The sequence below is a fragment of the Phodopus roborovskii genome, unplaced genomic scaffold (assembly GCF_943737965.1).
Source record: "Phodopus roborovskii unplaced genomic scaffold, PHOROB, whole genome shotgun sequence".
Classification (NCBI taxonomy): domain Eukaryota; kingdom Metazoa; phylum Chordata; class Mammalia; order Rodentia; family Cricetidae; genus Phodopus; species Phodopus roborovskii.
In genome coordinates, this window is record NW_026126447.1 from 2,117,804 (window position 1) to 2,140,855 (window position 23,052).

General features: G+C 39.0%; 1 protein-coding gene across 3 annotated transcripts in view; it reads right to left on the reverse strand.

Annotated features, from left to right (window-relative positions):
* Astn2 (astrotactin 2) overlaps window positions 1–23,052 on the reverse strand; it is a 951,602-nt gene that overhangs the window by 326,749 nt on the left and 601,801 nt on the right. For all 3 annotated transcript variants that reach the window (XM_051188027.1, XM_051188026.1, XM_051188028.1), the window contains 2 exons: window positions 21,192–21,358; window positions 3,441–3,629 (listed from right to left, as the gene is read on the reverse strand). In XM_051188027.1, the coding sequence (XP_051043984.1) occupies window positions 3,441–3,629; window positions 21,192–21,358 (356 nt within the window). The remainder of the gene's footprint in view (window positions 1–3,440; window positions 3,630–21,191; window positions 21,359–23,052) is intronic.

Genomic DNA, 23,052 nt, shown 5'->3' on the forward strand with positions numbered 1-23,052 from the left:
TGAGGCTGCCAATCACTCATTTCACTCCTGAATTCTCTTTCAATTCTTCCTTTCCTTTGCAATTATTCACTGGACCTCACAATTTTCTTCTCAAATTCCTTTTCTCTCTGATATAATTTCTATCATCTTTAGTTGAAGCCTGCAACACATTCAATCATATAGCTTCCAAAACAGACACCTGATTGACACCCCTTTTTTTTCACACTCTTCCATATAGCCTACTTTCTACACATCCTCCAGTGAGGTTGAAAATGCAATTTAGTCATTGCATACTCTCCTCCTTTCATGATTTAAGAGTTCCCCCATACTTGTTAGAAAGCAGAGTTGGTCTGACACACCCTCAGGCTCAGCCTCAGATTCATCTCCTATCATTATTCTAAATTTTCCTCCTCAAAAACACTTTCATTTCCTGAAACAAGAGAACTTGTTCCGTTCTTAGAATAATTATCGTCCATTGAAGCCCTTTCCAATGCTAACTACTGTTTATCTTCCAAGTATTAGCTAAGTGATACTTCATGTCAGCAATCAACTCTAATCCATACTTTTGCTATTAGCCCAACAGAGGCATATTTAAAACTCTGTTCAAACCATGGTAGATTCCATTCTTAATTGTTTAAACACATAAGGTCCCTGTGCTAGGGATATCTAAGTGGCAAGGCATATGATATCACAGTGTCTCATTTTGCATCATATCCTTAATAAGAAGCATAGTACATCTTGTAGTTTGAATAGGGATGGCCCCCATAAGCTCCTAGATTTGAGTGCTTGGTACTATTAGGGGGCATGGCCTTGTTGAAGTGGGAGTGGCCTTGTTGGAGGAAATAAGTCACTGAGGGTGGGCTTTGAGTTTCAAATGTTCATGCCAGGCCTAGTTTCTCTCTCTCTCTCTCTCTCTCTCTCTCTCTCTCTCTCTCTCCTTCCCTCCCTCCCTCTCTCTATCTCTCCCTTCCTCTCTCTCTCTGTCTTTCCCTCCCTCCCTCCTTCCCTCCCTCCCTCCCTCCCTCTCTCTCTCTCTCTCTCTCTCTCTGTCTCTCTCTCTCTCTCTGTCTCTCTCTCTCTCTCTGTTCCCTGCTAATCCAGATGTGGTTCCTTTTCAAGCACAATGTTTTCTTGAGCACCACCATAAATACTGCCATGATGGTAATGGAATAAACCTTCAAGCCTGTAAGACATCCTCAATTAAATGTTTTCCTTCACAAGTTACTGGGGAAAAGGATTTCTATTTTTGTTTCCACAGAAAATGAAAAGATGTGGATTACTTCCAGACTAATGTGGTTTGATCAAGCCAGACCACCTGAAACAGAGTACCAGGTGATCCTACATTTAAAACAGCTGGACAAAGCAGCCTTACAGACTACAGCCAGGATTTCTGAATCTTCTTCGAATCCCCCATGACAGCGCCCCTTACCAGCAGGAAGTAGTTTGGAAAGAATGACACCCACATTCCCAAATATTGTCTATAAATGTTTGTTTTCATTTAAATGGACTTTGTTATATAAAATAAATTAAAAATAAAAATCCAAAAAAAAAAAAAAAAGGAAATTTAACATCAATGTATCCCATGGTCTCAGAGTTCTCAGCTCTACCACCACCCCCCAAAAAAAAAGTTGAAGGAAGAAAGGAGACAAGTGCTTGGTAAGGAAACCAGAGTTCTGAGTCTCAGCAGCCTCCATGAGATAACTTTAATAGTGATCCAAACCCCAGTTCCTTTGACTTCTAAGGTATATGAGACTATGTCTGGGATCCTCTCCAAGCTAAAGTTAATGTTTATTCAAATAAAGACAAATATTTATGGCGTATGATTCTTCCAAGCATTGTCAAGGATCTGGGGGTGGGTAAATAAATGTTTTCCTTCATAAGAGTTGCAGTGGTCATGTTGTCTCTACACAGCAATAGAATTTTTACTAAGACAATACTTGGGGAAAAGCAGCTATCCAGAGACCATGCTATGGCCACAATAATATGCTTCCAAAGAGTTCACATCTCCGTTCTCATTCTCTAAAATGGGAGGTGAGGAGGTGTGTTGAATTAAAAGATAAGAGCAAGGATTTGGAGTCACACTTACACCTGATTATGAACCCTATCTGACAGTGACTCCAGTCTCTTAATTTTCTGGCACGAAATTTTGAATAGTAAAGGGGAAAGTGAGGCCACTCAAAAATGTTCTACTTCACCAAAGTGGCAGTGTCTGTGATCTCTAATTTTTCTAGAAAGGTGGTTTATTTAAAGTTATTTTAAATTTCTGTTTCCCATTTGTAAAGGAAATAACAGGGTTACACACATTAATAGATGAAGGGGTGCTGAAATACTTGAGGCATGTGCTGAATTAATGTTAATGGCAATATAGTTACTATTAACAGTAAGAGTGGAGAAAAGATCGGCAAAATGAAAGTAAGAAGTAATGGTATTTGTGGTATCAAAAACAGTGGAGATGAGTTTAACATCAGCTAATTCTTAATGAAAAAATGGTCACACTGGCATTCCCACTACAATGATTATTTCTATTAATAAGAATGATGATAAATTGCTGCTGAGTTTTATGGCCTCTACAGTGATTAGGGGGACTCTGCTTTCAAATATTACAAAGCACAGTCTTGTTTTCATGAATATTTATCTAAAATTATGGGATCTTTTGCTATTTTAAGACAACCCACTTTTCCACATGGATCAAGTCTTCTCACTCTATCCACATACAGGTCATTAGCAAGGTGTAAATAAATTCCATTCCAATACATCCTTCCTGAATGACCTTGGTTTCTTCAGCTGTCTAAAGCCCTTCACACAAATCCCGAATGCTGAGTCTTTGCATAACTGAGCCAACTCAACTCATTGTTCTCTTTTCTCATTGAATGAGTGTTTCTTTTAATTACCCATGTACTACTGAATCACAGACCAGGAAATAAGTGTTTATCAAGTTACTAGAGTGAAAAAGCATTTTCAAGTAGCTCTATTGAGACTTGAGGAGCATGTATATGCACTTGTAGATAGACAAATATAGGAAGAAGGTGGATAGTGAAGGAGACAGGTGTTTTAGGAGCATTCTGGAAAATTTTAATGCAGAATGTTTGTAGGTGATCAAGTTTTTATTTAATACTTTATTAAATGTATTTTTGAAATTTTAAAGCAACATCTATGGAATACTTAAGTTCCAATAGACTGAAAGACAAATTAAAATTTTAAAAATTTCATTAGGTGTACTAAGAGGATGATTTCTGATTGAAATTAAAATATATGTATAGATATAGAAGAAACAGAAGGGTATAATAAGTTTTAGGTCAGTGGAAAAGTATCTGATGGAATAAATACTGATGACTTCTAACTTTCCTTGGAAGGTATTAGCCAATATAACAGGTTTCTGTTCCACTTCGCCCATACTTTCCTTCCCAGCCCAGACTTTGCACCAGGGACTACAAATGTGCAAACAAGCACCTATCCCATACCTGAAGGTCATTTGGAAGACTTGGCCTTGATTTACATGTTGGGTCCTGTTGTTGTAACCATGTAGCATCTCTCCAAAGAGGGTGTCATTGAATTTGGAATCAGGTTTGTGGCACTTTGGTCCCTCGCAGACATCTGAGAGCATTAGACAGGACTTGCCATCAGGAGCCAGTTTGTACTCTTCCACACATCTGCATGACAAAACAGCCAAAAGTTAACCCTACATGCTAGCTATTCCCATGGATGTGACTTAAAACCAGGAACTCCTTTGCCTAAAAACTGATCAGAGTTTAAGCAAGGAGACAGCTGTTTTGGTTGAAATCTATCTGGGGCATAGTATCCGGAGGAAAGCACATTAATCCTGAAAATGGATAAATTCAAAGAATGTCATTTGTGACATTTTAAAGGAGTCAAGGGGGACACTGGCATGCACATCCATACATGAAGTAGATGTAAAAGCAGTTTTCCACAAGTACAGATTTTAAGGGCATTACAGGACAATTCACAGGGAATTATCAGCTAGTTTCTCAAATATGAATCTATTCCCCGTGTGTCTGTCAACCAAGGTTGAATACAGTAGAAAAAAATTAAAGTTTGTATTGTCCTTGTAACAAAAGTGACCCTTCAGGATTATGGACAGTACAACATAGTTACAAAAACATCCTCTGTTCCATTATCATTGTTAGTAGTCTCCCCTGGTCTCTCAATGTCTGACAGCTAGATGAGCCCTTAACATCTCTTTGAAGCAGGGATGGGCTCCTGTGTGGTCCAGACAACATCTGAGTGGAGAGTGGGAATAAGATTTCCCATTTAAAGATGTATGAGTGGAAAGAGTTTTAAAGAGTTTTCTGATACAACAATGAAGTACTGAGGTGGGTGGGAAGATAGAGGGGAATGGAGATCTCTACACCTGAAAATTAGCATGGAAACTAGCAGTATTTGAATATGTATCATTTCTTGGTTTGTTTGTAATTGTGTACACAGAGAACCTGTGCATAACTTAACAATCAGGCAAGAGAATAAGATATATAATTGGAGAGAGCTGGACAAATGTGTTGTTTGCTGCTTGGGGCCTGTGAACTTGAGAAAGTTGCTTAACTTCTTTGGTCCCCAGGTAAGTTCCCTCATCTGACCATAATTCACTAATATACCATGGAGTCATGCGACATGTCAACTACAAAAATGACACTATTAAATTCATTACAGTAGTAGCAATCATATGGTATTTCTATGTATTAAGCCTCTCCTATTCACTGGGCAATTCATATATTAATTTTAACACAATGAGTAAAACTAATATTACCCCCCACCTTGAACACATTAGCAAAAGAAGGATTCAAAGATGATGCTCTTATAGAAGAGTGTACAAAGAGGGGCAAAGTTGGTGTTCAAGTTTTTTGTAAGCCTAGAATTCCCCAATTCTAGGGATGCTCTGTTTACACTTGAGCCTTGTTAGAGAGTTACACGTCAAACATCATGCAGCATGCATTGCTTTATCTTTCTTCATCTCCTCTATCTTTTCTCCCAAAGACAGTAGAGATTATTTAAATTTGACTGTAAGATGACTCAGGAATGAGGTAGGTAACCCAGTCACAAAAAGACAAACATGGAATATACTCACTTATATATAGAGCATAGAGCAAAGGATTACGAGCCCACAATCCACAATGCCAGAAAAACTAGGAAACAAGGAGGACCTTAAGAGAGACATACATTGTCTCCTGGAAAAGGGGAAAGGAACAAGATCTCCCAAGCAAATTTGAAGCATGGGGGAAAGGGAGAAAGAATTAGGAGGAAGTGGAGGGGAGGGGTGGGCAGGAGGGAGCCAGAAGATTGAGTCAGGGAAAAAATGGAGGAGAACAAGAAAAGAGATACCATAATAGAGGGAGCCATTATAGGTTTTAAGAGAAAATTGGCATTAGGAAATGCCCAGACAGCTACAAGGATGACCCAAACTAACAATCTAAGCAACAGTGGAGAGCCTACCTTAAATGCCCTTCCCTTATAATGAGATTGACAACTACTTTATATGCCATCCTGGAGCCTTCATATAGTAAGTGATAGAAACAGAAGCAGATACCCACAGCTAAACACTGAGCCGAACTCCTGAAATCCAGTTGCAGAGAGGGAGGAGTGATGAGCAAAAGGGTCAAGACCAGGCTGGAGAAACCCACAGAAACTGCTGTCCTGAACAAGGGGGAGCTCATGGACTTCAGTCTGGCATCTGGGAAACCAGCTTAGGACCAACCCAGACTCCCTGACTGTGGGTGTTAGTTAGGAGAAGTGGGCGGTCTATTGTGCTTCTGGTAATGGATCAGTATTTATCCCTAATGTATGAATGGACTTTGGGAGCACATTCCAGATAGAAGGGTACTCCCTCAGTCTAGACACATGGGGAGTGCCTAGATCCTGCTCCAAAATATATAACAGACTTTGAAGATTCCCTATGGAAGTCTGCTGCTTCCTGGGGAGCAGAAAGTAGATGGGATGGGAGTTGGTGGGGGCAACAAGAGAGGATGATAGGAGGATGTAGGAACTGGGATTGACATGTAAAACAAGTTTGTTAAAAATTTAAACAAAAAAAATAGTCTCTGTGGAGTTGTTTGGATAGAAAATGCAGCCATGGTTCTGAACATGTAGCTGATGGGTGCTGGAAAATGTAGCTATGTTCCTGGAAGGTTGTTGAAGGCAGAAAATACACAAGTTCTGTTGACAACTTGACTCAAGATCACTCTAGTGAAAATCCAGGATATTCTCATACATAAAGAAGGCTGTCACTCTTTCATGATTTCCATCTGGTAGTCCAGGGTATTGTGTTGATGCTTTGGTGACCTGTTTAAATGTCACAATTTCCTCTCCAAAGTTCAGCAGGGAGCTCCCAGAAAGAGGCCTCATCCAGGATTCTTGCTGAAGTCAATTACCCATCTGCCATTTTTTTCACATCTATTAGACACAAGTACATCCCACTCAACAGTTTCAGCACAAGTGAACTGACTGGCTACAGAGTGCAGAACATATAGCAAGTACTCTGTAAAGTCTAATTGCACCCATTATCTCAGAAGGCTCCCAGTCAATATGGACAAATGGTTTACTTAGTAAACTGTGTAGGATTTATTCTCTATATCTTTATTTACACATTCATATACACAAGTACTTGTGCAGCTGTGATTAAAAATATGCCTGTAGTAAGTGTGTCAACAGAATCAAAATGTGTAAAGTAAAATGTAAAACTTTTTTCTGCTCATTATTTCCTGAACTACTGTCATCCCTATTATCTGTTATATATCCTATTAAAATGTTTACAACTCATTTAAATATATACATTCACATATAAATACCATACACAATATACATAGATACGCAAACACAAACATATGGTTGGTTATATATATGAAAAATTCACAAAATATTTTCGTAAGATATGCATTTGTACCTAATGTTGCTAGAGATTTTTTTAAGCCAGTGACTTATGGATCTGTCTTCAAAATGGTTATTTGGTACTGCACAGTAAAAATGTACCATAATGCTTTTAACTAATTCTTATTGATGGGCACTTTGGTCATTTGTAGCTATTTGTTATTGCAAATACTGCCAGAATGAAGACCTTTGTAGATATATCACTGTGCACATGTGTGTATTCTGTAAGACAGATTCTTAGAAGAGGGATTGCTGGGTCAATGGTTTATGAATTTTAAAATTTTGATAGATCTACTAAATGGCCATCTGTAGAGGCTCAACCAGTTTGCAATACCATCATTGATAAATGAGGGACTTGATTTTTCTACATCATCCATGTTCATTATTGTCACTCTGTGATTGGGAAAAATAACTCATTCCTCTTTGGATTTGCATTTCCCTGATGCTGTGGCCTCTTCTATTTTTCTTTCTGTGTATTATATTTGTGCTTTGATCATTTTCCTGCTATGATATCTGTCCCTTCCTCATTGGTTTGTACATGCAGTGTGTATTTTCTGGATGGTAACTCTTTACTTTCCATATATTTTCAAACTTTCTTCTACTCTAGGTTTATATTTTAATCTTGATTTTTATGTCACAGAACCTCTGTGAACTATGATTTTGCAATGTTTAGAAAGCTACAGGATAATAAAATTTACTTTTTGTATATTAATCTATTATTTTTAACATTTTATTATTATTTCACTACCTCACATTCATGGAGTTTATTTTGTGAGTAGTAGGAGTAATTATATTTCACTTTCTCTTTTATATTTTGAGAATTCCAAACATATATATATATATATGATATGTTGGTTTCCACTACACCTTCAGAATTAGTTCTTTGAAATCAACAACTTTAAAAATGGCTAGACAATCACCAGAAGGGTCCATCCCTTCACCAATTAAGTTGAAATATCATTTTTATTATACACTAAATATGAATGTACAGAAGGCATGCACAGTTGAGTTTGTTTTATATTCATTATCTATATATCACTTAAATAGTGTGGAGAACTCCATGGCAAAGTTAGCATCTTAACAGCCATCCTTTCCATTACTTTCTTAGATACTAAAATACTGGTAATTTTCCATTCCCCTATGACTGTTTTCTTGTTAAGCATTTGTTGCAGCCTGACCCTGAAAGAAAATCCCACCTGTAGGCTTATCATATAGCAAAGTATAGCAGAACACCTGAATTATGCTTGGAAGGATATTCTGCATCCCTCACATCCTCGCTTTGTCCCATTCCCTCATTTTTCTACTACTTAAACATTGTGGTTATATTCAATAAACAAGACTGTCTTTTCTCTATCTCTCGTGTCTTTTGTCCCCTCAATCTCACTTCCTCCCTCAGGGTCCTTATCCCTGATCCTGTAGGCTGGGGCAAAATAGGTGGTCATAAGCCATTCAACATGGGTACTTTGAATCAAACTCACATCTTAAGCAGGGGCAGCTCGTAACCACTTAGCCATCTCTTTAGCCCCAGAAGAAAATTAATTATTCTCTGTCAGAGAAACTATCTTGTACTCTCTACACTCTTTTCTTTTGTTGGTCATGCTCTGTAGCACACACACACACACAGAGAGAGAGAGACACACACACACACACATACACACTTCCCTTGTAATTGAGTGGAGGAACTATGATGCCATTGTATTCTGTACAGTGGTATCTGCATGGAACAGAGAGTCATTGCCATATTTACCCTATTCAGATTATACTGCATTTTTTTAGGTTTACTATCCTTTGCTATATGTTGTTTGTAGAACATATGTTACTGGTAAATACTATACAATGGATGAAAGCTGCCAAGTAAGAGACTACATGTTTGTGTGTGTTTCTGGTTTGTTGTAGGGCTACTCTGTTACAGCTAGAAAGTTTATCTCATCCTAACTGTTATAATAACATCATGATTTAGAATCTTCTAATTTAGAAACATAGTTTTCATGTCTGTTCATCAAGTATTTTTTAAAAAGACTTTCACTGTACTTTCAAGTTGTTTTATGATAAGATTTTTGGTTATGGGAATATTCACAGAATTTATGGGAGACACTATACTTTCAAGATTATAGTTATGTAACTTGCATATTTTGGATCCAAGCCAATAAAATTTCAATCCTAACTTTGTCTCTCAGGAGCTGTGTAACCTTGGAAAACCAGCCACCCTCTCTGTACCACTTTTGCTTATCTATAATGAAGACCCTGACTTACAGAGCCACTGTACCAATGAAATGTATCATGTTTGTATGCCAAAAGTTTCTATGATCTTAACCTTCTGCATTTCAGAAATGTCAGGTTGTCTATTGCCATAAGAGAACACTTTAGCCAAAATAACTCGGGGAAGAACGGTTTTATTTAAGTTTACAACTTAGGTCATATTTTGTCACCAAAGGAAGTCAGGGAATAAACTCAAGGAAGGAATTTAGAGGCAAGAACTGAGTGCCATGGAAGGATACTGCCTACTGGCTTGCTCAGTTTGTTTTCTCATAGTCTATAGGACCACTTTCCCAGAGATGGCATCACTCTACAGTGAAATAGGCCCTTCCCCAGCAAACAAATAAACAAGAAAATGACCCCATGGATTTGGTCACAGACTAATCTGCAGTAGACAATTTCTTAACAGATGTGTCTTCTTACCAGATGGTTCCAGCTTTTGTCAAATTGACGAAACAACTGACCAGAACAAGAAATATGATCACTTTTCACTTATATTTTCTTGTTATTTATTTTGTGACTTAATTTTGGTCCAATCAAACTAATTAGTTCTAGTACGTCTACGAAATTTTCCTAGGTGTATGGCCACATATTTGTGTGTCAGGGGTTATGGCAAAAGCTGGAAAATTGTCCTTTTTGTTTCTTTAAGTTTTACATATTTAGCTCTCTTAGTCCTACATTTTTTGTTTATTTGGATGTTCTACATATTCACTACTTGGAATTTGTGTTTCCTAAGGCTATAGTACATTTTTCCAAGGTTTCCATGTATGTGGCTATAACAGTGTGTACCATATTCTCATTGAATCTTTTTGTCTTTTATGTGACTATGTGTTCTTTGTCCCATTTGTTCCTTTCCAATGTATTTATTTGTGATGCCCCACCCCTTTTAATAATCTTTCTGCACTTCATTGCTGTGTCTTTTCCTTGTCCTATTTCATTTACTCATCCCTTTATTTGTATCACTTCTTTCATGCTGCTTTCCTTATTTCATTTTACAATGTTGGATTTTTTTAAAAAAAACTTTTTTTCTGAATTCTTGAATCAGATGCTTCATTCGTTTATTGTCAGTCTTTCTGGTTCCTTAGAAAATTCCATGGAGCTTCTGCCTGGAGCTTTGCCTCAATGCTGCTAGTCTGACATGTGGCTCTCTTTCTTCTAAGAAGGGTCACTTCAGACTTTGCCTTTCATGCCCAGGTGCTACTTAGAAGGTAGGTTCTTATTCTCTCCACTCTCCTCTTTTCCCCATACTCTCTTCCTCTTCCCCTTCCTCTGTCCCCTTTCTTTCCTCTTCCACCGTCCTCCACACACACGAGACAGACAGAGAGAGAGAGAGAGAGAGAGAGAGAGAGAGAGAGAGAGAGAGAGAACAATCTCAAGTGTTGATCTGCACCTTCCATCAAGCTTGAAAGTCTCTTGTTGTTTGTCATTGTATATTCCAGGCTAGGTAGTTCTTGAGGTTTTGAGATTCTCCTTCTTGTCTCACTGGAAGGGCAGGGATTCATATAGGCAATACTGTGTCAGGCTTTATGTAGGTTCTGGAAATCAAAACTCTGACCCTCTACTGAGACATCTCTACATCCCAGAAGACAGGATGCTTTTGTTTTGTTGTTATTTTTTCTTAAATTTCTAAATAGGTTTCCTTTTCACTGTTAATTCACGATAGTATAGGGTCTCAGTCTGATAAAGTAGCATGTTTAATCTACTTAGGAAAATTCATTGAGATTTCACACTAGCTTACTTAAGGGAGAGACGGGTATCAAGTATAGGTTTTGGAGCTAATTACTCCTGAGTTCACACAGAGGCAGTGATATCACCGTCTACATGACCTGATCATGTCTATTAACTTTCCTAGGTTCAGTGTCATAAACCATTAAATGAGGATAATTGTAGCCCTCATCAAGAGGCTGATGTGAGAATTAGAGATAACTTGGAGACAATATAATATAGCACTTTTCATATAGTAGTAAACCAGTGTATTACCCATTGCCCTTGTTATGAGTATTGTCATTTGCCTATTATAGGCTAGTTATACTTTCCAGGGAGTGTAATTCTTAGATTCTAGCTCCTCTCTAGATCCAGGTTTTCCTAAAGTTGCAATTGATTCTTCCTTCCTTTTTCTTTTTTTCTTGTCAAAATATAAAACCAGGAACTTCTTGTGTGCTGTTCATTAAGAATGAATGATAATTCATATTTTTATATATGCAACTAATATGTATAATATAAGCAAAATAAGTTCACTGCATATATATTTATCTGTACTTGCAAAATTCAATACTGTAACCACAAAAGCATAGATGCACAAACATTCTATAGACTACCTGATTTACTACTTATGCCTTATAATAGATGTATCAAATATGTGGATAATCTATTAGGGGGTTGTGGAACCACTGCGAGGTAGGGACTAGTGGAAAGAGAGTTATGCCACTGGAGATGAAATGCCCTTGAGTAAGATGTGTAGATCCTAGCCTTCTTTCTTTCTTTTGCTTCTTTATCATTGTGAAGTAAGCGGCTTTCCTTCTCTGTTACATTCATCTGCCAATCATGTACTGTGCTGTGTCTGACATGCCCAATGCTAGAGGACCAAGCATCCACAGACTGTGACCTCTAAGATCATGAATTCAAATAAGCCACACTGTAGTCAAATAAATCCTCAAAGGACTGCCACAAGAGAACTGGGTATCAGCTGGAAAACACAGGAGGAAGACTGCTCTAAAGTCTCCAGAATATAACCATCACTGTTTAAGGAATTTTGACAGTTGAAGCTGTCAGGTAATAATCTTGTGTTCTTACTTACCAAGTCTGTGGGGCTTCACTACAAAACCAACTGCAGAAGCTTCACCTCATAGAGGGGCACTTCCCTGCATCCGTTTTCAAAGGAGAAAACCAAGGATCAGAGACAAGAAGGAGCTACTTGAGCTACTTAACCTAACCGTGGTGTCAGGAGGTGGAGACAGGGTGTATGCTCATACCTCAAGTTCAGTGGATGTGAGTCTATGTACACAATTTTAACACCAACACTGCAGATTCCAGGGACTTCTCTTTTGCTTTAGGGTGGAAAAGGATTATGGTTCAGCAAGAAAGGAAGAAAGAGGGAGAAAACAAAACAGCCTGGGGTAAGCTCTGTAAGACCCTATACACCCAGGGCAAAACCCCAGCTTCACAAAGGCAAAAAAGGCAAATGATACTCTTAGTTTTGAAATGTGAACAATTCTCTCCCTCAGGGCATCTTAGCACATAGAAAGATTTATGTGATGTCTGTTTAGCTATTGCTTTCTTTTTAAATTTTATTTCTTTTTATTTCTGTATGATGCCACATAATTATAAGGCTTCTTTAGAACATTCTGTTGTCGGGGAGGTTGTTTCTTTCTTTCTTTTTTTTTTTCTATTTTTTTTTTTTTCAGAATTTCGAAAGAGCGTAGGCTCACAGGAAAACAGCCAAGATCTGCATGAAATTATATATTTATACATATGCCAAATGCAAAACATAAAATAGGTACAGACACAGAGTGGGCATTTAAGCTGAAAGCAATGACTGTGCCTCTTTTAATATGCTCATCACATTGGAGGGATTATAGAGCTGTGTGGGGATTTGTAAAGAGCTCCATAAAACTTTCTCTGTATCTGGTCAACAGCATGTTTATTTATCATTCAGAGTAATATGGAAAGATGGGCACTTTCATTTTTGCAATGCCATTGAAAATCTGAGTTTTGGGAAAGCTGATTTCTTTGACCAAGGTCACATGATGACTAGGAAGAACTAGGACCTTGACATTGGTCATCTCCCTCCAAATCCAGTGTTCTTTCAATATTAGCATAAATTACCCTTTCTAAACCTCTTGGTTTTTTGTTTGTTTGTTTGTTTGTTTGTTTTGTTTTTAATAAAAAAATCAGGAATCAGGAATATATTAAATAAAGGTCAAATTCTCAAAGTACACACTTTTTCAATTTTATTTTTGAGATTTCTGGATTGCTTATTCCACCATTCCTCAGTGGTTTAAGGAATCAATAATATTATTTATTGAAATACATAAATTAGAAAGTATTTCTAAAAATAAAGAAGGGAATCAAGTTCTTACAGAAAGATTGAAAATAAAGAAAATTTAAGGCTAAATGGAATGGAAGGAAATGCACACCAGAGACTTGGACCAATATGGGAATGAACTTAGAATGTGATGACCATGATGACATAGGAACAAGCTCTTTTTAGCTTATACAACAGGGTCTTTAGTCACACACCACAACAGTTTGATTCCCACTATTTATTGTTATAGGAGCCTATGGGGGGAGGCTCGAAATTGGCCCAATATTACCCAAAATGGAGACCTGTATTGTCTTGATCCAAAGGTTTTACTTAAAGAAAAAAGGAAGTTTGTATGAAAGAAAACATTTTGAAAGTAATTACTCAAATCTATTTGGGAAGGGATGAAAGAAAGCAAAAGAAAGAGAAGGAAAAGAAGAGGAGTGGGGTGGGGAGGAGATGGAAGGGTATCGAGGGGAAGGGAAGATGACAGTTTCCATGGAACACTCCAAGCTGACTAAATAGTAGACTTTATCTAATCTCTACAATTATAAGAAACACTGGCATTTCACAGTAGGAAAGGAAAAGGAGTATTATTTCAACTCTATCAAAATCATTGGTAAAATGTAATTTAACTTTAATTCTATATAAATATGGAAATATGTATATTTTACAATAAACATATTTCTCTTCAACAGGAATCATAATAGCACTGGCCACTCCCAGATACACTGGGAACCTTGATATGGAATGTTCTTTTGTATGCTGTGAATATGCTTTATTACCATTGGTTAGTAAAGAAGCTGACTTGGCCAATAGCCATGTAGCATAGAGACAGGCAAGAAATATAAGCTAAGATACGGGAGAAGAAGGGCAGAGTCTGAGAGGAGCAAAATGTGAAGCTAGAGAAGCTAGAGAAGCAAAATGTGAGGCAATAAGGCATGGGCCTTGTAGCGATACACAGATTAACAGAAATGCGTTAATTTAAGTTGTAAGAACTAGTTAATACTAAGCCTGAGCTGATAGTCCAAACAGTTTGTAATTAATATTAAGTCTCAGAGTGATTGTTTTAAAAGCGGCTGTGGGGCCAGGCAGAATTCAGAGGTTCTGTCTCACTTGGTTCCACAAATAAGCACACAGAGACATAGTAATAATAAACTGTTGGGCCAATGCCTCAGGCTTCTTATTGGCTAGTTCTCTCTTACCTATTAGCCCATATCTGTTCATCTATATATGTCCTTATCTTACCAGAGAGTGCCTTGGTCCTACCTTCCCAGCAGCTACATGGCGTCTCTCTGGCAGCTCACTCTCTGCATTCTCTCCCCAGAATTCTCTTTGTCTTGTAGCCTCATCTATTCTTCCTGCCTGACTACTGGTTAATCAGTGTTTTTCCGAAGGACATCACCCACCACTCAGCTTTTCTTTGTTTTGTAAATATTTGACCATTTTTCAGAACTAGCATTCCCTATAGCCTATAAGAAAATGCCTTTCAAAACCCATGGTCAAACTTTATGTGTTTCCCTCAATTTGATGATAATTTGAAAATGTTTAATGAACAGTACAAAGCCATAATGTTTGATAATAATCTGCCCATCAGGTATTCAGATTCATGTCAGTTGTCTAACTTGCTGAGGCCCTAGATTTCGTCTTCAGCACTAAATGAGAATTCCCTCTAGCATGTAGTCAGGAATCCCATGTTAATACAATATTGTGAGTTGAATACGAAATGTCCCCTATGGGCTCATGTATTTGGGTATTTTTCTAGGTAGTGGTGCTGTTTGGGAAGGCTCTGGAACTTTAATAGCCTATCCCCAGTCCTGTTCATTATCTACTTTCCTGGCTGTTGATACAATGTGACCAGCTCCCTCCAGCTCCTGCCACCAAGGACAGACTATGTGCCCTTAAACTTAGAGCTATAATAAACCCTTCCTTTCTGCAGTTGCTTCTTATCTGGTATTTGGCCCAAGCACTGAGACAAGTATCTAATACTACTAGAGGTAGAGTCTACATCCTTCAGCTCAGATGCAAAAGGAGAGAGCTCTGGTTTTAGAGCATCAGGTAGAAAGTGCCCAAACAAGTGCTGAGTGAATCACTCTATCCATAGTTTAATAATGTTCAAAATCATAGTTCAATATTGTCTAAAGCCAGAGCAGACATTAGTTTGGGGATTTCCCACTAGTACTCATGTACATATGTCTCCTCTCCCTCCAAATTATATAAACAGAACATTCAATCCAAAGCATAGTTAGGATGATTTGAGGATGGCATACATACAAATTTTAAGACATTTTTATAATATATGTCTGATTGTTTTGTCTGTATGTGTTACCTTTAACTGGGGCCTTCCTTACAGTTTCCTTGTGCTATGTACAGTTTCCAGTGATGTGCACAAAGGTCAGATAAAAACATCAGATCACCTGGAACTGTAGTTAGTTATAAATGGGTGCAAGATACCATGTGGGTGCTAGGAACTGAACCTGGGTCCTCTAGAGGAGCAACGAGTGCTCTTAACTGCTGAGCTATCTTGCCATCTTGTAAATGCATTTTCGTTGAAGCTGGAGCTTCAACTTGGATAGTTCAAACTCCTACCTTTTCCTCTGAAGAGTAGTTCATGTGGCTATGAGCCTTGATTTTCTTTCTAGGCACCTTGAGAAGTATGGAAACTCCAAAACTATTGAAATTCTCAGTATTGTTTACATGGGAATGGGTGGGTAAGTGCCTTAGTTAATAACAACAAGATAACTACACACACCCCCAAAGCAGATTTAAAAACTTACAACAGAATCTTTTTTGTAAGAAAAAAACTATTATGTAATCTACAGTATTGTTTTCATAACTGTTTACTTTCACTGCCAAGAAGCACAAAACTAAATTTATTCTGTCGAGTGACTTTCCCATTTCAGACTCCTAGCACTATTTTCTCTTTTCCCCTTTCATGCTTATACATACTCCCGCTTAACCCTGTCTTTATATTAGCAAGTTAAAAATTAAACTGCATCAGGTTTATGTGGATAAAATTAAGTTCTCTTGGAAATGTGTGTGGTAGACTTTGTAAACACACCCACACAAACACAGCAGATAAATGCAGTTGCTAGGCAACTTGCTGGGGTCTTCATAGAAGGCACTGCCTCCCCATCTATAAGATTCATTCTAAATGATTAGTTTAGAGTCCAGTGACTTCACAACCTACCTCAAAACTTCTGCCAGACACCATGGTTACCTGGCATCTGCTCCTATCTATCAGGACCAAGCAAGGGCTTGGTAACCTGCTCTCAGTATCGTCTTTGTCCTTGATGGACAAGAACCTGTGATCAATGCTTCACTACATTGTTAGTGTCCCATAAAATCCCAAACACAGAAAGGATACACCAAATCTAAGGCAAGCAAATTCTCTCATTCAGCTGGTAAAGTTTTGAAGAAGTCCTTGGGTCGAGTAATAGTAGAAGTAATTGTTGCACAGACACCATGGAGGTTTGAATAAGAATGAACTCCATAGGCTTAGTCATCAGGGTTGCACTACTTTTGAGGATTAGGATTAGGAAATGTAACCTTGCTCTAATAGATGTGCTCTTGTTGGCATAGGTTTGGCCTTGTGGGAGGAGATGTGTCACTGGAGGTAAGCTTTAAAGCTTCAAAGTGTCCATGCCAGACACAGTCTCTCTCTCTCTCTCTTTCTGTCTCTCTCTCTCGGTCTCTCTCTGTGTGTATTTGTTTGTGTGTGTGTGTGTGTGTGTGTGTGTGTGTACACGTGTGTGTGAGATCTTCTGCCATGCTCCTTGCCATGATGATACTGGAGTAACCCTCTGAAACTGTAAGGAAGGTCCCAGTTAAATGCTTTCTTTTATTAGAGTTTCATTGGTCTTGTTGTCTCTTTACAGCAATAGAAAAGGGACTAAGACACCTAAGATGGTCACCCAAGTGGCTAAGAAATAGCTTCTCCTCCTCCTCCTCTTCTTCTTTTTTCTTTAAGTACACGTGGTATGATAGGTACAGGTAAAACAGGTAAGTCAGGAATTCAGTGAAGTTCTCATAGACAGAAAAACATTCAGTGGGCATGTCGTTCTGGCAAGAGACTGTCTATCTGGGTAGTTAAGCAGACATGTCCAGATAACATAAGGAAAATGTGATTAGCCACAAATGGTAGGTATGGTGGTGCATGCCAGAAATCCAGTGCTTGAGAGGTAGAAGCAAAGAAGACCAGAAATTAAGGTTATCTCTGGCTACATCGTCAGTCAAAAGCCAGCTTGGGATCCATGAGATCCTGCCTCAGCCACCCACCACCACTACCCGTAAAAAATAAATTACAGGTAAATGTAAGTATTCCTCTCCTTTATCAGAGGATGGGTAGAATGGAAAAAATGTTTTAGAGTATTGATTGCATAGCATATTGAATACTTCATCCAGTATGTCACTCTCCATAATTATACATATGTATATAATATATTAGACACACAAACATAATACCAAAAAGAAAAAAATTCCTTTCTATATGTTCTCTGATCCCCTTTGGTAAATACTGAGCCATAATTTAAGCAGTCTTTATTTGAAAGCCTTGGTATTACTACCCAGCATGGAGTACACCTCATTCATGAATCCCATGATATTCAGGAGAACTTACTGAAAATGATGTTGCTTGCCTTAAGAATAGAAAGTAGGTGGTAGTAGTATACACCTTTATTCCCAGCACCCAGGAGGCAGAGGCAGATGGATCTCTGAGTTCAAGACCAGCCGGGTCCAGTGTGAGCTCCAGGACAGCTGTGCTACACAGAGAAACCCTGTCTCTCTCAACAAACAAACAAGACTAGAAGGTGACAAAGAGATGTCCAGGTTAAAGGACCAGGGAAACAAATGGGATCATTTGGATACAGAGAGAAGAAGGGTTAAAGGGAGAATAGTGTTGTCAAATTTTAGAGACTGAAGTAGCATAGAGAGGGATGTATATGAAATATTAACTAAAAAGGCCAGAGGAGCAATGCCTTAAGTTGACTTATATTAAATGAAGACCTTTTAAAAATAATTGCAAATTGAGCATCTACTGTGTGCTAGGCTCTGTTCTAGGCACTGGATACAGAGTAAGAAGCTCAATATAAAATTCAGTAATTAAATAAAGGGCTTCTGTCATGAGTGGCACATGTAGAGCAACTTGATCGCTTTGTATGCAGAATTGACTTCTTCTAGTTCCTGGGAAGCTGGTGATTGTTGGTCCCCAAAACAAACAAACAAAGATCCAGTAACTGAACACTTAAATACTACAGCTTCCCACCTATAAAGTAATAATTACACAGCTTACCTAATGCTTCATTTCAGGTGCCAGTCTCCCCGCTAGCATAATTTCACTTATTCTCCACAGTTGTGTACCATCACTTCTGAACCTATGTTAAAGAGCAGAAGCTCAAAGAAATCAAGCACTTCACCAAGATCCTGTGACTGGATATATTTAGAGCCTGGCATCTGATAGCTGATCAGTCTTGCCCGAGACTGAAGCCACACAGCCTAGGTTGGAATTCCTATGTCCATCAATTACCAGCCATGTGACCTCAGGCAAGCCACCAAGCCTGAGCACTCTGTGCTTGGTTTCCTAATTGGTAAAGTAGAAATCATAACTGCCCCCTTCTTGCAGAATTGTCACGAACACTAACAGAGCAGTCATTTAAAGCAGTCATGACACATAAGAAGTGCTTAATGAATCATTAGCTGCTGTTATTAACCTGGCTGCAAACAGATTTATTCAGCCTGCTCCCATCCAGTCTTCAAAAGGTCATAGAACTTTATGTGGAGCTGAGCAAGGGAGGGTCTGTTTTGTTTATCCTGCTTAATTCTGCAGCATCTTACTTCTCTCTCAGCCAACTCTCTCACAAGCACCTGCTAATAGCCTTCATTGTTTACAGTGCTTCTAACAAGTGTGGGTAACTTCTCATTTGCATCCATAATAGACAATTTCCAAAACATGTGGAAACCACAGTTTGTTTTCAGAAGCCTGAATTCCATTTCCTTTTTTGTCCTGTTTACCAACAGTGAAGGGACTCTAACAGCTAGCCCACAAGCTAATCCAATCTTGTTTAACCCTTTCACGAGAATTTCATTGTACAAAAGGTCAGTAAGTCCAGTCTCACAGACCATCAAAGCAAAGAGGAGAGCATTATGTCATCAGGAAGAATGAGTAGCTGCCATCATGCCACACAGCATTGTTACCTTGCTCCACTCAGCATGTGGCTCCAAAGCTCTCCTGGTACTCACACAGAGTGTTGTAGGCAATGCATCATTCCCTATAATAACCCTATACACAGAGACTATTATGCTTATGTTACGGAGGGTGAAACTGAGGTACAGAGCTAAGCAGTGTTAAGTCATATGCCAAAGGTCACACAGCAAGGAGACCACAAGCTACATTACCATTGTTATGGCCTTGAATATGTTACTTAACAGGACAGTAACGCTAAAGCAACAGTACTTTGTACTCTCCACGACCATCTTTATATTGAGACAAGTCTTATCATCATTTTACAGATGACAAAGGACAGGAGTCCTGGAAGGCTATTGCCTAAAGGACACAGGGAGTCCTGGGACAAGCATCTATTGAATCCAAGGTGCCCTGCAGTGCACACTGGGTAGAAGGTATTGATGGTTTCTGATGTCAAAATCCATTATTCCAGTAGCTGATGCTGAGACTGTTGTTATTTTCTGCAGAACACCCTCCCCCAAAGTGCATGGAGAGGGAAATAACAATGATAAGAACACAGCTGATTCTGTATGCAAGCCTGCAGATCTGAGTCCATGCATAATTTACTCAGCACTGCCCTGCAGTCACTTAAGCTGAGGAGAGACTGCCATAAATTTAGGTCTGCATACGCTAATTTATTTCTTATTTATTTTATTGATACATATCTAAGGCCTCCAGCGAGCTGCTTCAACACCTGCTGGAAGGCACTGGAAACCCCAAGTTTGGAAGGGACAGAAAAGGATACCCTGAAGTAAGCACTTAACTCTGGACTAGACCCATGAAAGAAAGTTAAATTAATTTTCCGGTAAACTGGCATTAAACCCATGTCTGCACTCTGCACTCACTCACCTTTTTTGTGCACAAAACTCTGTAAAGTTTGCCAGGTCTCTTGCTCTGCTTTGCTTGGTAATGAGAAAGTCTGGTACACCTCTCCCAGGGATCATAGGACTCTTTTTGAGTGACAGAAAGCCAAAGATGAGCAAATTAGAGAGGCAATAAGTACGAGGAAGAAAAACTGTTTTTATTTTCCAGAGAGGATACTGAGACCCCGAACACCACTCTAGGCACTGAGGCAGCACAAGTATCATCTAAGTGGTCCCTAAGAATAAGCATCTCTCACAGGTTTGGTAAGCTGCAGACCAGAGAGAGCACAGAGGCCATGGGGTACATATTGAGTGATCTGAATGTGTTCTCTTCATTTCTCACAATGATTTCTAAACTCACTTTGTTTGGCTAGTGATAGAGCAGTTGCCTGGCATGTGAAAGGTCCTGGGTTCAATTCCATGCCTTCTCCAAATAATAAAAAAGGAAAAATGAAAACAGTAACAAAAGCAACTGGCCTTGAATTCTTCAGAGAGCCAGAAACCTTATAGTAACCTCTCCAATGTGATTTGTTTCTGTGTGGCACGCCACTCCCCAGTTAGTTGTCCTGACCTAGATGGACATAGGACCCAGAGATGCCAAACAGTAAACACCAATGGCTGAGTTTCCATGGGGTCTAGTTTGCAACCTGGCAGAGCCAATGTGTATATTTGTACATACATATTCAACATCCCTGAATCTGTTTCTACATACCCTGGTGGGGCTTCAAGAATGACAGGGAAAGATCAGGGACATGGACCTGAATGAGACAACATCTGTAAGTTAGGAAGAGGCTTAGACATGAGTGTGTGCTCCTCAGGCATTGTTTTTTTTTTTTTTCTTACCCATTCTTTTTTTGCATGTCTAACAAAGCATGAATCAAAAGAAGTAAAAGGGCAGGTAGTATTTCCTGAGCATTTGTACACAGATTCCCTTTAGCTATGTGGGAGTTCCTGGACCTCAGAGATGGAGACTCACCCGCAGAACATGAAGATGGTGCTGGATGTGGCATCATAGGGCAAAGGCAGTGTCTGTTGCAGGCAAAGCTGCTCACACCCTCCATTAAAGCCATCAGAGCAGTCAATGCCCTTAGAGTGATCATAGCAGCCTGAGCCATCCTTCATGGGCCTCAGTTCCTCAGGACACTGTTTAGAGAGAACACAATAGGGTGGTTATTGCACAGGAAATGACAGGTTTGATCTCTCTCCTCACACAGATGGGGGCCAGAATCTTATTAGACCCATTAAGAATGGTGTGGCCTTGAATAACATTCCTTACTTCTACAACTTTAATACACATTGCAGTAAATAGGGCTTTTGTGGTCATCTTATTCACTGAATTCTGAGACTGAAGGGGTATAATGTTGTCAAAATGCTTAGGACACAGATTTCACAGAAACATTAATGCCAACTGTGCTAGCTAGGATCATTTTTATTGTTCTTATAATTATTGCCTGAAAGAGGTCTCCCACTATAAGAGTCACCTAGAAAGGACCAAAAGCTAATAAGACTGTAAATTCTAACTTCTCTCATTGTGTAACCTTAGACAATTAATGCGCTCTCTGAGTTTCAGTGTTGTTGTCTATGAAGTAGATGTGGTATAACTGTAGATTAGCTGTGAAACTCAAATATGGAGCATAGGCATGAATGCATACCTTCCAGATTCTGTCACATAATTGGTACTCCAGAAATGTGCGTTGCCATTTTTTATTGACTTAATTTCTTTCCCATCCTTGTCCCTGGATCCTTAAGTGAGCAACTTGTATACTCAGAGCAGTCTGGGGAGACTCCTAACCAGTCTGGCTTTTCTGCATTATTTTCTATATGGCCACTGAAATGATACTCCTACAGCACTATGGGTCAGCATCCATAAATAAATGAGTCTGCAAATACTTGGATTTCCTTTAAACTAACAATAGAAGTCCTCTACAGACTTCATGCAAACCCAACTCCTCTGTCAGCCATCTACACATCCTTGCATGGAATTCTAGGTCCTAAGCAACCACCCCCCACCCCCTACACACACCTTCTACAACCTCAGCTGTGACACAATTTTCTATGTCTTGTCACTTTGAATCTCTGTGAATGGGAAATCTTGTGTTGAAGCTCACTTGTCTATGAATTCCCATCATGCAGTGGGCTAAACGCATCTCCAGATCCAATGATGGAAAAGCAGTTTAAGCATCCTTGCCTTCTGAACATGGCACCAGGTTTTAATTTTCATCACCCTCCTGTCATTTCCACTAAGATAACACCCAGAGCTCAGCCCTCTTTGTCTGTCAATAGACATCACTGATTAAAATGCCCCCCTTCTTGCCTCCCCTGACAGCTCTACAGTCTCCTCCCCATGATCCTAAAAGTACAGGAACAACAACACACACATCCACATTAATTTCCACAAACCACTGCAATAAAAAAAGGAGGTCAGGTCTCTTGGAAATTAAATTTTGCCCGAGTATGATTTGTAATTACAAATGCACAAGAGAGTTCTTCCAGACATTTGAGACTGGTGCCAGCCAGGGTGATGGAGAAACTAGGTTATAAATGGCCTTTGTCAAGCTGCAGAAAGGCTATAAAACGGCTACATTTTGTGCTTAAAGAGAAAAATCAATTTTGCATGTGAGTGAAGTGTTGTACATATTAATACAAGCTCAGGAGAGACCCTGCGGCTTCTGAACATCAACTATCAGGCAGAAGGGCACTGATCATGTGATTAATTAGAGCCACTTTTTACATGGGGGGCTGGGCTCTGTCCACCTCGAAATATTCAGAAACAAGTGTTGGATGTTCTCACCACATAACATGAGATACCTGGGATTCAGTATTTGTCAAAGTCCTTC